At 32.2% G+C, this 18,631-nt stretch overlaps 2 protein-coding genes across 2 annotated transcripts; one reads left to right on the top strand and one right to left on the bottom strand.

Annotated features, from left to right (window-relative positions):
- Positions 1-2,540: 2,540 nt before the first annotated feature.
- On the top strand, positions 2,541-3,285 carry LOC145032309 (small ribosomal subunit protein eS28x). The gene is made up of 2 exons (XM_078981074.1): positions 2,541-2,630; positions 2,885-3,285. The coding sequence occupies exon 2, from the start codon at positions 2,895-2,897 to the stop codon at positions 3,090-3,092; it is 198 nt and encodes a 65-aa protein (XP_078837200.1). The 5' UTR covers positions 2,541-2,630; positions 2,885-2,894; the 3' UTR covers positions 3,093-3,285.
- A 12,595-nt stretch (positions 3,286-15,880) lies between these two features.
- LOC145032310 (uncharacterized) lies at positions 15,881-17,211 on the bottom strand. The gene is made up of 4 exons (XM_078981076.1): positions 17,014-17,211; positions 16,724-16,920; positions 16,379-16,608; positions 15,881-16,265 (listed from the first exon to the last, which is right to left on the bottom strand). Exons 1-4 carry the CDS (start codon positions 17,097-17,099, stop codon positions 15,987-15,989), a joined length of 792 nt encoding a protein of 263 aa, XP_078837202.1. The 5' UTR covers positions 17,100-17,211; the 3' UTR covers positions 15,881-15,986.
- Between the last annotated feature and the right edge of the window lie 1,420 nt (positions 17,212-18,631).

Consider the following 18,631-nt stretch of genomic DNA (forward strand, 5'->3'; position numbering starts at 1 on the left):
AGCTGGCAGACCCAAATGGACGAGCGATGCATTTAGTGACAATCAAGCCTCACGACATGAGCATTAGAAACTCACGACGTGAACCTAGAAAACTCACCCTATAAATAGAAATCAAGGGTCAGCCGATTTAGGTTGCTACTCCCTTACTCTCCTACTCTCGATACCCTCTTTAAGCCCTATTTTAACCTCCCGAAGCCCCGGTATCATCCCGAGACCCGAAGCGACTCCCGAAGCACGAAGATCCCGAGAAGAAAAGAGTTTCTGAGCCGAAGCTCTGCCTGCAAAAAGCCCGGTGTGTGAAGATCTTCAAGATCTACCGCATAATACTACTTCTGCAAGTCGTAGTGCTGTCTGATCATCTTCTGATCAAGTGAGTGTATATTCCTTTTCTTATATAACACACACACACACAAACATACATATATATATATATATATATATATATATATATATATATATATATATATAAAGTATCTCCGAGTGAATACGTGCTATGTGTATATAAATATATATTATATGTTACTTTGAATGAATCTGTATGTTTGGAACGAGTATTAAATGAATATTCTTATTAGTTTTTAAGTTGCATATGTATGCATATGTATATTGTTATCTACAAAATGTTGGATATAACTTGGGTAGATAGTTGATGTGTGATAAACTGATGAGAGGCCTCGATGTTGTTGATGTTGACCTAGTCATCTAGCGGAGTATGGATGACGAGCACTCTCACGTTTTAAAATAATTATTCTTTTTCTTGAATCGATATATGGAAACATGATGATGTATAAAGCTTGATAGAAGGGCTTTCTTGATTCGTGACTAACTTGTTTTATTTTGTGTTATTATGTTCTTCCATATGATGAATATAATTATGATGATGATGAAGGATAATGCTAATAAAAGATAGGTAAAACTAAGTAGAACTACCAATTACCTTGTAGTGCATTCTTTCATATGGTATATACCTTGTAATGTATTCTTTATGTAGGAATCAATAAATCATAGTCTTGAGTTCATGCTTATGTCAATTCAAACCAGAAAGATCTTACACCCATGAAATATTACATTCACATAATCTTCAACTAGATTTGATACACATTCCTATGTAATTTTATTGGTCTAAAACATACATCATAGTTGTTTCTATGTCCCCTGACTATTTTTTACTTCCCAATCTTTCATCAATTGGATTCATGATTAGGTTATTCATTTGGGCTTATATTAAAATGGTGTTTGGGATTGTCTTTTTAAACCTAAAAAATCATTTTTGACTTAGATTTTTTTGAAAGGAGTTTTTAATATATTTGGATTAACTTTTGAGTGGATAAAAGCCTAAAAGCCAAAATTCATAAAAAATAAGCTATTCATGTATTTTTTTTCCCAAAAAGTCAATGTAAAAAGGACTCCTTTAATTGCCAAATACCTTTTAAAACTTTTGATTTTTTGAAAAAACCAAAAGTCTAATAAATGAGTTTGAAAAGTAATCTCAAACACCTTCCATAATTACCTCTTATGCATTTGGAAATCTATAGTATAACTATTTGATTTTAAATTATTTCCTTTTTCTTTTATGACATTAAGTAGCGCTCGAAAGAAAAAGAAAAGAAGGGTGGATGGTGTGGACAGGTGAGACCATCTTTTATTTTTCAAATGTTCAAATTATACAAAAATGTTTAAAAATATGTAAAAAAACATTAAAATGACAAATTAGTAGTTTTAACCAATGTTCTAAATAATGTAAGGCGTGACTTGACGTCAATATCAAACCTTAAGCTCTTCCGAGTCTTGGCGAACAACGATGTTTGTAAGGTGTGAGTTAAAGCGACAACTTTCTATATAATTAATATTTCTATATGTATTTTTGACTATTATTCATTTTTATACACATATATAAGTTAAGACGACGTTTTGGTAAAACTTGACGGCAGGTTTTTTAAAACCATAGCGCACAATGACAGACTTTTTATAACATTGGTTTTAACTATTATAGTATCAAGGGGGAAGAAGCGGCCCAGTTTAATAGATTCAATGGTCGACTTGCATGAATCGAAGAGGAAGAGCCCACTTTCATATTGAATTCAGGCTTTCATTAGCTCCTTCAGGATGAGATTGACGTATGGAACCACTGACAGTGAACCGTTCGTCTACCTCAGGTCTTACACTGAATGACCTCTCTCATCTAATCGATCGGTGAAAGATGTCTTTGAAGATCATCTGGTTTGGCTCGTTACCATTAGTTCCTCTCTTTATAGTCGAGCTAGTAAAACGAGATATCCTATTGAACATAAAAATTTTAGAAAACTCACAAGTTTAACCCATAGATGCAAGGTAAAATGTTTTTTAATATCCATATATAGTTTTGTTACGACCATATATAGATATGTATCGAACTATATACCTGCTAATTTAATTATTATTAATATTATCCAAGTGTTCGTTGCAAAATTGATAATTTTTGACTCAAGTCCGTGGGCCTAAACTATGAAATTCCAAAAGGAGCCTCGTTAGTCATAAGCCCAACCCAATTTCTATATCATATATAATGCCCTCTGCCTAGGGTTTTCTGAGTAATCAATCTCCTCATTCGTTCGGGAGCAGCCGTCCATCAATCCCTAGAACTGCATCAGGTAATTTACTCTGAATATGATCTCTTAGATTTCTTATGGATTTTATCAACGTGAAGGCTTAGTTCCCACGATTTATCGCCTCATCAGTATTCCGTTTGTGTTATTTGTATCCCATCGATCAGTGTGGCTTAGAAGAAGTATGATGAATTTAGTATTCTCTAGTTTAATTTTGTTTCTTTATTGCCGATTGCACAACGAATCGAATTTCCATAAAAACTTGATGACATTCGTGTTATAATTAAACTGTTTTCCAGCGAGTGAAAGATGGAGTCACAGATCAAGCACGCGGTAGTAGTGAAAGTGATGGGAAGAACCGGATCGAGAGGTCAGGTCACACAGGTGAGGGTCAAGTTTCTTGATGACCAGAACCGTTTCATTATGAGAAATGTGAAGGGACCCGTCAGAGAAGGTGACGTTCTTACTTTGCTTGAGTCGGAGAGGGAGGCCAGGAGGCTGCGTTGATTTCCCACCTTATTCTCAACTTTTGAGGTTTGCTTAAGTTTTCGATTTTGTTCTTACAAGATATGATTTGAGTAATATGTATTTGAGGGCCAACTATTTTCATCTCTTCTATGATTTTTACATCATTACTCCTGTAATAGACAGTTGATTCAATGGTAGATCAATGCGAATCTTGGGTTTATTTTTTTTCGAACACCTTGTATTTTTACATTAATGGTAGTGCCAAGGTCATATTTTTCTATGTATATCACAGAGTAGAAAAAGTGCTGACCTCTAGGAAATTACAGCCACCATAGCTATGATTATCATTCTCATTATCCTCGGGTCATCTTTTTATATTACTCATATCCTAGAATTGAAACGATACTAAGTGGGGTTATTTTTCGGATGCCTGATTGGATTTCTTAGAGGCTGTTCAGGTGCTCATGAATCAATAGTAGTGTGGTATGCCAATGTAGATGATGATTGATGCTTGTTTGGGCTTGTTGGATTTGTTCCTGTATAACGGGACTATTTGTAAATGAATCTTGTAATTCTCAAGGTCAAATTTGTGAAATCTATATAAGTTTCTAAAAAGAAACATATCAAGTGAGTTGATGATTTGGAAATGAGTCCCCATCTTTTGAATACTAGTGTGATTCTTACAATTTTATTTAGTTATTTAAAATAATTGAAAATTTGTTTAAACCGCTGAATAATTACAGTTGGTCTTTGCAATTTCTAACTTGTTACTTGTTTGATGTAAAAGGATTCTTAAATTGTTACTTGTTTGATGTAAAAGGGTGTTTAGAAGTCCTTTTTAAATGACTTAATAACTTATTGACTTTTTAAAAAGTCAATAAATAAAAAGTATTTGCTAAGGATTGGTTTTTTAGGCAAAAATGATTTTTCAACAATCAACTAAAAGAGATTGAGAAGTACTTCCAAACATTAGTTTTTTAGGCAAAAATGATATTTTAAACAGAGCCACTAAAAGAGATTGAGAAGTACTTCCAAACACACCTAGGGTGTTTATTTGAATTTTGTAGATCTAAATTGATTTCAGTTTTTAAAATATAAATCTGAATAGTTTTAAACTAAATTCAATCATATCCAATTCAATTATATATTTGTTGGATCGGTTTTTATAATTCGATTTAAAAAATTAAAACATTTTAAAATGATGTATAGTTATACAATTATCCAATTCTTTAGAAGAAGCAAAAATAAAATATTTAGTTGTGATTTAAATTTTATAAACTTCTAATAAGGTATATTATCATTTAATATTTAATAGATAAAAAACTTTTTAGTGAAAATTTGTATTAATGGTTTTTATTAGGCAAAATGTTTTGAATCTATTTGAAATAATAAATTATAAAATTAAGAATTAATTATAGACATTAAAAATAAATAAATAAGAAATTATTATTTGGTTTTTTCAGACTATTCGATTATTTTATTAATCAAAACGAATCTGAATTCCAAAATTGTTGAAAATCAATTCAAAAATCCCAATTTTCGAACCAGATAGTCCAATCTACATTGTTTAATTGAATCATTTGTTTTTATCCAAATAATGAATAACCTTAAACACATCTTAAATCTTTAATTAGTAATTTGAGCTTTTAAACTTTTTAATTGAATCATTGGCCCTACATTTTTTCCATCTGGTCAGCTACTTTTTAATCCTAACAAAATGCACAAGTAGTAACAAAAAATGTACAAACTTTGAAAATGTTACACCCTGTGAAATTGTGAATAGTGGTGGTACTTAGAAAAAAGTTATCGATAAAAATGAAAACATTACATAATAATAACAATAATAATAATAATTTGCAAATGATTACTTAAAAAATCTTCAAAAACCACAAGTTTTGAGGACATTGAAAACATCACGAGGAAAGGCTTTCTTGTAATTGTTTAAGAGAGGAGAGAATCGTTTCCTCTTATAATTTTTTAAAAGAGGAGGAAGTCGTTCTCTTTCAATCAAGTTCATTCACACGATTAGTTTTTCTCCATATCTCATTTCCATATTTTCACCCACAATACATGATTTTTTTTTCCAACTACTTGCCACATCTATTTTTTGGTTTGATTAAATTGGAAAATATAAAATTAAATAAATGGTTTAGGTCATTAACTTTTTGATATTATGCTCATTTGATCACTTTTTTTTTTTTTTTTAAGTTTTAAAATATCATCAAACTTTTGGTTTTGTGCTTATTTAATCACTTAACTTTTGGTTTGGTCATTTAACTTTTGGATTTGTGCTCATTTAATCATTTAACTTTTGGTTTGATCATTTAACTTTTGGATAAGCACACATCCAAAAATTAAGTAGCTAAATGAGCACAAAGCAAGTTTGATGATCTTTTAAAACTTAAAAAGAATTAAGTAATCAAATGAACACAAAACGACCAAAAATGACCTAAACCTTAAAATAAAATACTACTTTTTTTTTTCTTAAAAAGAAAAAAACTTTTGCTAATATAAAACAAAAAAAACATTATAAAATAATTAAAAAAAATGAAATATTTACGATCCATGTATTGAAAATAAATGAAATGTTTACAAAATTATATAACAAAAAAAAAAAAAAAAACATGGTTCATCATATATAAAGTTGTTATAGATAAACCGTTACACGACTCAGTTTGCCCTAATATGTGTTGTTTGCTAGCGGCATCCGAAGGACCAACTTCAAAAGTTGTTATAGATGTCAAAGTTCATCATATATAAAGAATTTAACAAAAAGGAAAATAAATATATATATTTTTTTATAACTTTAAGGTTTTCCAGACAGAAAAAAGGGTGTCCACATAGGTGTTTTTTTTTTTTTTTTTTTTGGTCCAAGAGGATGCAAAGAGGGTTGTTTAGCAAAATATTAGGCCAGACCCACTTTCAAATGAGGTCCATGTAAACAAGCACAACAGCAACCGCTTTGGGTTGTACAAGTGGTTTTAAGTGTGTCGAATATTTTGAATCGTTACAATTTAGCAATAAGCTTCAGACCTAGATTGAGTTTGTTCCATAATAACATTTATGGATTTAAGATAAAACAATGTTTGGTGTTTGGGATAAAATAAATATGTCTGAGAGTTACGTGTAACGCCCCAAAAATCTAAGGTAGAGATTTTATTTTTTTTATTATAACCAAAGCACTATTGTATCTTGTTTAAAACATTAAAAGAAACATTTCAATTAAAAGAAATATCAGAGTCTAATCTCAAATATCACATATTGCGGAAAACACGGGTGTATGCATTGCGATTGTCTCACGCTCTTTCAATTGAAAATTGGAGTACCTGAAACAAAAACCGACCCCTAAATACCACATATCATACATATCTAACGATCCATACATGTCATACATAACCGCGAGTCATACATATCATTCATGTACCATAATCAATAAAGGTGTTATGTGTCGCGCATAGTCTTGCCGTTATGCCACGAGCCACCTCGTGATCTTTCTTGCCAGGCCGGGGACCACAACCCTAGATCTTACAGATAAGTGCCAGGAGCCCCCTCCTGGTCTTTCATATAAGCATCATAAAGACAACTAGCATACAATTCTACCATTACTAACAAATTAATTTCCAAAGTTCAAACTCTGGTCTTGCATATAGATTGCCAAGGGCCACCCCTTGGTCTTCCTACGATACACAAACCAAATGGGTCGATATTGGTGCCTTCGACCTATAGAACAGTGAGGAGACTCACCTCGAATGCTGAAGCTCACTGCACGAAGTCCAAGTTGTTAACCTGATGACATCCCAAACTAGCAAAGCCCAAACAACGTTCAATTAGCAACTGAAATCCAAACCATGATCCATAATCCAACTTGGGGGTAAAATGACCATTTTAACCCTGGCCTATCAAGACTCACAACCAAGGCCCAAAAGTATAAGATCCATAAAAGCCCACTAATGGCCCAAGTTTCCAAATTGGGCCCAATCCCCTATGGATCTTATCCTAAGCCCATATTATCCTCGACTACAATTCAGGTTACCTCAAACACCCCTTGGGACGAACTTGGACAAAAGCATAAGTCAAAGGTCAAAGTGAACGTTCTGAGTTGGCTCAACTCGTGGAGTTATCCTTTAACTCGTCGAGTTTCCATCAATCAAAGAATCACGATATCTCGAACCAACTCATCGAGTTTCCCCTCTAACTCGTCGAGTTCCTCCTTTTTCGACAAAATCGGGACAACCCCAAACCAACTCGCTAAGTTCCGCTATGAACTCGTCGAGTTCTTCAGTCAACCAACCCACTTAATGCATTAAGCCACTATTCTTCAAACCAAAGCCCTATATTCCAGATCTAGATTGAAAAGGCATCTAGAAAAGTAAAGTTTCTGACTTTACACATTAAGAACCATCATAATGGGCTTAAACTCAAACCCTAGCCTTAAGAAGCTTATGCCTTAATAAAAAACCACCAAGTCTTTAAGTTTGAGCTTATGAACACAAATCTGGACCTTAAATGCTAAAAGGTCCCGCAAAGTCTTCAAATTTACTTACATGCAAGGCTAATAGGAGCTTAAAAGGCCATAACAAGGGCTTAATGGATATATGGAGCTCTTAGGGCCATAAAGTTGGCACCTTTATGCCATAAAAGCTCCCTAGGACCCTAGAACTGAAAGGGTTTGTCCAAATGGGACGCACAACTCCCAAAACCACATCATTTGGATCAAAACAAGAAAAAGAACCCTAAGAAGAAGATCTAAGAAATAACAAAGCAAGGTTGAAACTTTTTATCAGAAAGATGACGAAAATGAAGCAAGGATTCAGGATCTAGCAGCCCCTTCTTGTATCACCAAGCTTTCCTTTCTTCCAATGGCTTCAAACACACACAAAAACACTTAAAATGGCTCACAATCACTCAAAGATGCCATAGGGCTTCGAGGTTAGGGTTTAGGGCAATGGAGGTTGGAAATGAGGCCAACTTATGGGGTTTAAGTTGTTTAAATAGGGTGCAAAACCCCGAAATTAGGGTTTCCCAAACCACGTCCAACTCGTCGAGTTGGTCTTCCCCAACTCGTCGAGATGGTCTTTGGAAATGCTCATGACCAATACTTCCAACACGTCGAGTTTATGCCTTAAACTCGATGAGCTGACCTTTAGAAATGAGGTTATATTTCCATAATTAACCTTCTAGATTCCAGATGTTACAATACGAACTAGGAATGTTAATCAAATCAATTTGATTGGGTTTTGGTTCAAACGGATCGGGTTAATCAAGTTTTATTTATTTACCTTTTTCTTTTTATTTTAATAAAATAAAAGTTGACCCTAAATCCAACCTAAGGTGCAGGTTAGTTGAGTTAGGGTTAATTGGGTTTTGGGTTAGTCGGCTTGAAATCAGAAATATAATAATGTTGTACCATTCTAGCAAATAATTTACAAGTATGGGGACCTAAATGGTAAAGTTTAAAAAAGTTCAATTTGTAGAGTTCATTTAAATGTATATTATTGGATTAGGTGTCTAAGCCCATAACTATTTTTGGTATGTATTTGATTTGATTATGAGCATGGTCCTCTGGGTTGCCTTCACTTATGCAACTTGATAGGATGACAAGAAGAGAAAGAGTAGAATTTGTTATATGAATAATAAATTCATACTCAAAATGGTTTTATTAATATATTACAAGATTAATATATTATTTGGAAATCATATTATTTAATTAGTATTGATCAGAAATTATCTGGAATTAATTTGGTGATCAAAAGAGACTCATTAAATAATTGGGGACTGATATTTCAAATCACTGATAATTGCAATTGGGCTAATGGATCACTTTGGAATAAGGTGAGACGAATACTATGGGAAGCCCATAAGGAATTCGTCCAAGGGTTATTCTAGAAGGGGTCCATGGGCTGCTTAAGGCTTAAGCAGTCACATTAGGGTTTCCACCTAAAACCCTAGCAGCCACAAGTATAAATAGACCCCATTACAAGGGATTTTCGGATAAGGATTTATGAAACCCTAAGGTGGCCGAAATCTATTCTATCCTACTTCATCCTTTCCATTGAGTGTTTGTGACTCCATTAGAAGTGCAACATTTGGGGCACTAAGCTTTCAAAGGTCAAGGAGTTCTTGTTATTGCTACATAACAAGTGATGTAATGTTCCAAACCCTATTTTACATATGATTTTCGAAATTAGTATGCTAGGTATTAGGGTTTATGCTTTAGATGATTATTAGCATGTATAAGTTGATAAAAACCTATGCATGTACACCATAGGAATGTTGTAGTGCTCAAAACTCATCAGTGGTATTAGAGCCTAGGTCATTTTTCTATTATATGTGACGATAATGTGAATTGTTCAAAGCTGGAAAATTTTTGTTTTTGCTTTCTGCATGATCACCACGAGGTGGTAAAAATCATCACGACGTGAACTCGGTTCTGAGGGCAGATTTCTACGATTTTTGGCTAAAATTAGGTTAGGATAATTACCATAAGTTATTTTACTAATTAAAAATTCGATTTTTTGGTATAGTAATGGATATCCTAATCTAATTGGAAGATAATGGTCAAAATTTAAGATAATTACTAGATTATATGATAAACTAATTATTTGTAGATTTAGAGTTGTATTTATGTTGCCAAATTAAATTAGATTAGGTCAAATTTAGATAATGGTGAAATTATATGATTATTTTAATTATTTTAAATTTGATCTATAAAGTTTTAAAAAGTTTTAAAACTTGCCATCAAGTTTTGGAATATAACATTTTATTAAAATGTTTTAATTTTGAAAAGTTAAATTCTAAAACCCTTGTGTTTTTGAAAATGTTCAAATTACACCCTTAGGCCGGACGGTATGGTATGCGGGGAAGGGTGCGGGAAGATTCCCGCATGCAGGAACACTGCACCGTCAGTGCGGAACGAGGCGCGGGAAGGAGTGCGGGGGATGGGGATGCCGCGTTCTTACTCCTCATTCTATTGGTTTGTTATTTTTTTTATTTTTATTTTTATTTAAACGGCTATATAGCCGTTAATATATATATATATATATATATATATATATATATATATATATATATATATATATATATATATATATATATATATTTCCTTTTATTAAACTATAAATACCACAACATCCAACCATTTTTTTAACCCATACCTTATAATAACCTCCAAAAAATATTAATCACAATGTCATCATCTTCATCATCCGGTTCGATGGCTCTAGAGGAGGCTAAGTTTATCGGTTCCGTCATGACGAAAATGGTTGCATACTTTCAAAACCGACTAGGCGAAACATTATGTGCACGATCTAAACCAAGAAAGTCGCGGTTACGTAGAAATTGAGAAGTCGGATACAATCATCTTATAGAAGATTAATTTGCAGATGACGCCATCCACACTATAAAGTTTCGACATCGGTTCCGGATGAGGAAGTAAGCATTCTTACGTATTGTTGGCGATTCGGAAGGCCGCTTTCCATATTTCCAATGGAAAATGGATGTGAGACGGATAAAAGGTTTCTCTCCAATTCAAAAATGCACGACTGCAATTCGTCAGTTAGCATACGACATGGGAGCAGACAAATGGGACGAGTATTTTAGGATGTTAGAGCGTACTGTGCGGGAGTGTGTGTACAAGTTCTGCAAAGCGATCTGTTTGATTTATGGGCAACGATATTTGCACAAACCAACTATGAACGATATCCACCAATTGTACACGAAGTATGAAGGCAATCATGGATTCCCTAGAATGCTTGGTAGTATCGATTGCATGCATTTGGGTTGATCATTATGCTCCAACGCATGACATGGTTAGTACATGAGAGACGACCACAATGAGCCGACGATCGTTCTAGAGGCTATCACATCACATGATCTTTGGATATGGCATGCATTATTTGGTCCAGCTGGTGCAAACAATAACATCAATGTGCTAGACCAATGTGACATCCCCATTTTCACGACCAGAAAATACCGATTTTGTTTATGCTTTATAAAAACTAGAGTACCTCTTTTAATAAAAATGTTGCGGAATTTGTTCCCAGTAAAACATGATAAATACGTTATCAAAACATTTCCGAAGAAAAGTATTTTTATTCATTTTAAAACATTTGGGACATCATCGTCAATACAGAAACATAAGCATAAACATAACTTACATTCATTATCACTAGTGATTTATATCTTCTTAATCTCTCAGTGTAATGTGACTTCATATAAAGACTTCACGAATGCCAAACCTAAATCTTTTGATGATGCTGGAGGTGTTATTGCCTTAACGTGCTGGTTCGAGAAAATTGAATCGGTGTTTGAAATCTGTGCGTGCCCTAAAGCTAGCAAAGTAAAATTTGCAGCATGCACTTCGTATGAATATTTTTGAAAAATAAAATAAAAGTAAACATATATATATATCGTTAAAAGAAAAAAGTCAAAAACAATCATTATACAATTTAGCTGAACAAAACGTCGAAAAAAAAACATTAAATAATATATTCAAATAAAACATTAAAAATATTAGAAGATTTTTAAACCACAAAAACAAAGATAAAAAAATAAATAATAATAATAATATGATTTTATATAATTTAGATAAATGATTTTAATAAATACAAATAATTTTATAAATAATCTATATTAATTCTATTAAAATAATAATAATAATAATAATAATAATAATAATAATAATAATAATAATAATTTATTAATAGTAAAAAAAGGTAAAATGGTATAGCAAGGACTTACAGTGTAATACTCACAAACTATAAAAATTTAAACTTAAGGGTCAAAACTAAGATTTCAACAAAACCACAATGACCATTTTTGTAATTTACTCTTATAAATATGGTCTATACCAATTTGCAAATTTACATAAATAGGCCAAATATTTTGCAAAATTAAAGAAATATTCATTGCTTTACACAAAATTAGAGAATTAATCTATGCTAAAAGCAAAGCAAAAATATAGAAATTGTCCCTACGTATTACAAAACTTGAGAAATAATGAATGTCTAATAAAGTTATAAAAATGTTCGCTATGTAAGAGAATATTAGAAAAAGAATGTTAAAAATATAAGATTGATAAACCCGACAAAACATGGACCACTCTATTAGTTAATTTCATATAATGGGTTTGTCATTTTGGTGGGCCGCTTAGGAGTGTCCTGAAAATACAATTGGAAAACAAGTTTCCAACATCTAAACTTTAACAACCATCCGGAACTTTCTAATAAGGAAAATGACTTAGGAGGGTAACTACATATTATCCGTGTTTATATATTCGCAACTTCTTCTTTTTTATATACAATAAAGCAACTAATTTATTTTAACTGTTTAAATTACACCAATATTACCGGCTAATATCTGTTTTAACCGGTAACTCAAAGGGAAAATGACTTAGGAGAGTATTACCTCTTATCCGTGTTCACATATTGACAACTTCTTATTTTTTGTACATAAGAAAGCAACTAACTTGTTTTAACTGTGTAACATCCCAAAAATCATGACCAAAAAATTTCTTTTTTAATTTAATACTAAAACTATAATTATCAAACCATTAATTTAATACTCCGGCATCGGGCCCCGCCCGACATCAGGCCCGCCTAGCATCGAGCCCCGCTCGGTATACATATATATCTCTCTTAGGCCCCGCCTGTCTCCGGGGCCCGCCCGCTAAACACATACAATCATATAACATGCTAACACATAAAGAAACATACTCTACTGTATCCATGTCCTAAGAAACATACTCTGGTAATAATGAGATACAGAACATCGTTCGAACTCAGCTAGTGATGAGATACGAGAGTTCTCCCACACTCACCTCTTTACCAGACACATACAAATATCACACATACAACAAGTATAATCTGACATGAAAACATTCCTCAGGCACCCGCCCGACATCAGACCTTGGTCTGGAATAACATACTAGCAAACAATGCTTATGGCTAACCCCCAAGTCTTCCTACTCATAGACTACATGGGTTGGCATTGTGGCCTTAGACCCATTCACACAGTGAGGAGACTCACCTTGCACTGCTAAAGCCCTGGCTGGAACTAGCTGAGTACAGACGAAGTTCTGTATCTCATTATTAGCAGAGTATGTTTCTTAGGACATGATATAGTAGAGTATGTTTCTTTATATGTTAATATGTTAGATGATTGTATGTGTTTAGCGGGAGGGGACCGGAGACAGGCGGGGCCTAAGAGAGACAGATCTGTATACCGAGCGGGGCTCGATGCTAGGCGGGGCGAGGCCCGATGCTGGAGTATTAAATTGATGGTTTGACAATACTGGTTTTAGTATTAAATTATAAACGAAAATTTTGGTCATGATTTTTGGGATGTTACACAGTTAAAACAAGTTAGTTTCTTTCTTATGTACAAAAAATAAGAAGTTGCCAATATGTGAACACGGATAAGAGGTAGTTACTCTCCGTAGTCATTTTCCCTTTGAGTTACCAGCTAAAACATGTATTAGCCGATAATATTTGTATAATTTAAACAGTTAAAACAAGTTAGCTGCTTTATTATGTACAAAAAAGAAGAAGTTGCCAATATGTGAACACGGATAAGAGGTAGTTACCCTCCTAAGTCATTATCCCTTTCTAATATGAGGAAGAAGAAAAGATTAACCCATAAAGCACCATTCCCCTTACTTAAATTATTTCTATGCCAGGGAAAAAATCAATCAATAGCTAATATAAAGAAAAGAAAAAATTTCACGAATGGTCATTTACCTTTACTATTTTTCTCTTAAATGGTCCCTATGAAACTTTTTTCATTGAAATGATCCTTATGGAGTAAACCTTGCACACCAATGGTCCTTACCATGGATGTTCGTTTGATAGATCTGTTAAGTTGAAATTTTTTTGGGAAATGATTTATTTTGTCATTTTGTGAAACTTGCTTAAGGATCATTTGTTAAATTTTACAAAACGACAATTTGAAATATTATAATGTTAGTCTCTCATATTATTATTATTATTATTATTATTATTATTATTATTATTATTATTATTATTACATTTTGGCCTTATTTTTTTACCTTTTTTTTAATTCAAATTTTATTTAAAAAATTTCCTTAACTTTTTTCACAACTTTGTTATTATATATTTTTTTAAAGTTAGGATTTTAGAAATTAGTTTTTACAACATTGTTTTACTTGAAATATTTTTATGAAATATATTTATGTTTACATGCAATGTAATATTTATATAAATAAAAAATTTAAGGTTATAAATTTTAATCATCATGCTAATATATTTTATTTAATATATAAATAATTTTTATTGTCTAGGCTTTTATTTTTATCTAAAAAAATTTAAAGTATAAAAACATCATTTTATTACTTTTTAATTTTTACATGATGTAAATTTCAGATTTATCTTAATTTATCATATATAAGACATTTGTTTTTATAAAAAAATATGATGTGTTATAATATATATATATATATATATATATATTATTATTATTATTATTATTATAGAAATAATAATATATTGTTATTTTATTTAATATATATAAGTATATGATTTTGAGTTGAAGATAAAAGGACGAATCGAGCCAATAATAAGGCTTTAGGGTCCAATTTAGCGTGATTAAATTTTCCGTAGCTAAATAGAGTCAATTTTGATACTTCGATGTTCAAAAAAGTCAAAACTCCAATTTTAAATTGTCGGGGTATTATGCGACTTAAAATTACCCTATAAATAGATATGGGTAGGGGTATTCATGGTTCATTTTTTTTTTGGGTTTTAAGTCAAAGTGAAGCCACTTGTTAGTAACGGTTTTTGTCAATCGAAAACCAAAGCCAGACCATTCAAAATGAAAATCGAACCATTAGTAACAGTTTGGCTCCAATATGGTTTCACAGTTTATCAAATTCTTCCAAAAAAAAAAATCAAAAAAAAATAAAAAAACAGCCAAAAATATTCAATACATACGGCCTAATAAGCTATCCAAAACAGTAAATAAAAACATCAAATATTATTCTATTACATCATACAGTTGTCAAATTCTTGGAGCTTAACGCATCATATATTTCTTTTCATAAAAATAAATATATTTGTATGAAATAAATGAAGATAAATCTTAATAATTATAGTATGTAAAAATTAAAAAGTAATAAAATGATGTTTTTATACTTCAATTTTTCTTAGATAAAAATAGAAAATGAAAATATTTAATCATGTATTGTAATTTGAATAATTTAGATAAAATCTAAAAAAGTTATTTATATATTTAAAAAATATATAACAGCAAACTTGTGAAAAGGTGAAGGAAACATTTAAAAGAAATTGAATTAAAAAATAAGTAAAACAGAAAGCGAAAATGTAGAGAGAAAAAAATAAGAGACTAACATTGAAATAGTTCAAATGGTCATTGTGTAAAATTTCATAGGTTTTTAAACAAGTTTTATTAAATGACAGAAATAATCTTTATCCAAAATTCTTTCAACTTAATATCCATCTAACGACATCCATGATAGGGACCGTTTGTGTGCAAGGTTTGCTCCTATGGAGCTATCTCAGAGAAAAAAATTTAGTATGGACAATTTCAATGAAAAACTCTTTAGCTAAAGTTACAATTTTTTCTAAAGATAAAAATAGATAAAAAAAAAAAAAGTGGTCAAATAAATGCTTCTAAATTATTGATTTTATCATATTTAAAGTTGAAATTACGCACAATGATTGGATCAAATGATTAGGTGGTCAACCCAACAATCCCATATCTACTTAAATCTTGTATCATCTCAAATTGTTTACTTGTGATGTTTATATGCTATACATCATCTTTTATTAGAGTGTAGTTCTTGACCATTAAGGTAAAAAGAATCATTCAACGTTTCATGTAAAGCCCAAAAAGACATACATCTTTTATTCATAGAACACTTTAACCATAGATTAATCCCAATACTCAAAATCACAAATCTCACATGTAAGCACGCATACGTGGCCTTACAACTGACTGTGCACCATCAACGTAGATCGTTGTCCCAGTCATGTAGCGTGAGTCATCACTTACCAGGTAGATCACGGTTGATGCCAGGTCATTCTTCGGGTCTAGCCACCTGTTCAATGGGTTTGCATCCTTCACCAGTTTTTCTGCCCTGTCTTTTCCCACTGATACCGGAAACTCATCATCTAAATGCAATCCACGAGCAATTGCATTAACCCTAATCTGGTGCTTCCCGACCTCCATAGCTGATGTCTGATCACACCCAAACAAATCAAAGTTGCTATTAGGATTTTAGCACAGAATTTTCCTTCTTTATATCATCTATAAAACGGATTAAAAGGGAAACAAAGATCAAAGTTACTTACTCTGACCAACTGATGAATTCCACCCAAACAAGCACCATATGCAGCTGCACCTGGATATATTCCTCTCTCACCACCAATTATCGAGGTCATGAATACGATCGATCCTCCTGATTTGTTATCCCTCATTCTTTTCGCAACAGCTTTCATCAAATACCAAGGGGCCATGAAGTTTATTCTAACAGTCTTTTTGAACTCAGCTTCAGACAATTGAAGTGGATCTTGCATCTTTCCTGTTTTTACCAGAAACCGAGTGATTTAATTATCTCAATTGTAATCATCATGCCATGAATCAATTTACTACATAGAGCGCTGAAACGAGATATGGAAATTTGGCAGTTGATTTACCTTCATAAGTATAGCAATTAACAAGGGCATCCACTTTCCCCAAAATACTCCAGGTTTTCTCCACGGCTTCATCAAATACCGACTCTCTCTCCGATTCCATATCCAATCCAACGATTTCAATTGTAACTTCCTTCAGATCGTTGGTGATCCAATCCGAAACGCCCTTGAGGACCTTCTCGTCTCCCACTAACACCAACCTAAACAAAGAAATAAATACATCTGAATTAGTTCAATTCAGATTTCAGACGTGAAATCCAGCAAACATATCGAAATTTTAGGCGCAAACATACCTGCATCCGCGTTTTGCTAAATGATAAGCGATGTTTCGTGAAACCGCGTCACCGTTGACGGTGAGTAAAACCTTCTTTGCAGCCATTGGAGGATGAAAATGAAGCCAACGGTCAATTAGATCGCAAAGGAAAACGAAGAGGAAGTTTGGAATTAATACTGTTGAGTGTTGACTGAGGTTGGTTCTTAACGAATTGCCGTCAGTTTTGACTCTTCACCCCTCCATATGGAAAACACGAAGACCAACCAAATTACATTATTACATGATATGGTCCGTAGACTATTGATTAATTAGCAATATCAGTCCTCTCATTTGACATGATAGGCTTTGCAGCCCCTAAATGAAATTGTCTATATGTCAACTTCGTCGATCACTGCTAACATAAGCAATATGAATCAAGAAACTCATCACATGTTATCAGTGATTAGTGAACAAAAGTGATTTGTTTAACTTGGTGATTTATTTTATTATTTATATTGACTGTTTTTATTTTATGACTTTGATTGTTATGGTTTGACACCTTTAAATTGGTGAAGGATTTGTATTAAAATATCAAATTCCTATTTTGGTCGGAAAAGACTTTTCTTAAAAAATACGAAAGCCCATCAATATTTTTTGGGCTTAGGGCCACAACTTAGTCTGTGACTATAACTACCTATAGTTTGTCGATACTCGATAAAAGAATTTTAAGAAAACAGAACACACGCGCTGACATTTGCCATAGCCCCTCCTACATGTTCATAGCATCTTTAATTCAATAAGGTGCACGAAAATCACGGATTTTTAAAGGGTGGGTATCTAATTTTTTATTGTTAATTGCATTTTTATGATTTTTTTAATGTTTTTTTAAATTTAATTTTTTTAAGAGTACGCCAAACTCGGATAAAAAAACTATATTAGATAAAATTATGTAATTGGCCAATTTAGTTTTTCAAAATAGGTTTTAAAATAGATAATGGAGTGGTTTTTGATATTGATCCGATCCAAACCCGTACAAATTATATTTGATTGGGGCGTAGTTCTTGTTTTAAGAGCACGAAAATACATGAAGTAATTCTCTAAGCGTTAGTTAATCCAATACTCAAATCCCTGTTTCAAAAGTACTCATGAATACTGCAACAAACTATTGTTATGTCTAAACCCTTAGACAATCTACAGTCTGATTCATGACAGTCTTAATTCACTACTTACTTCCAAAAGTATGATCGATTATTGATGTTTGAATAATACACTTATTTAGGAAGTAAAACATGCAAAATGAAACACAATATTAACCTAATTAACTATGGTATCAAAACATATTAAATATAAATAGAACACTTATTATTTAATCACCATAATAATTGGACTTTATTACTTGTATAATGTTTTGATTAATCAACTAAATAATTGAATTATACATCAGTCATGCCATGTTCCAAACATGCATACTATGTTTCTTTATGGTTATTCCTTTGTGAACAAATCAATTGGACATAATTCCAAGGATCCTCATTCCACAATTCCAAATTCTTATTAGAACTAGTAAGAATTCCAAGTTCTTTTAATCACTAAATGTGTTAGAGTCTAACCTTGCATGCAATATACTTTTGTGATGACGTGGCCTAAAAGTCACAAAG

The sequence above is a fragment of the Lactuca saligna genome, chromosome 2 (genome assembly GCF_052625555.1).
Source record: "Lactuca saligna cultivar CGN05327 chromosome 2, ASM5262555v1, whole genome shotgun sequence".
In the NCBI taxonomy this organism is placed as follows: domain Eukaryota; kingdom Viridiplantae; phylum Streptophyta; class Magnoliopsida; order Asterales; family Asteraceae; genus Lactuca; species Lactuca saligna.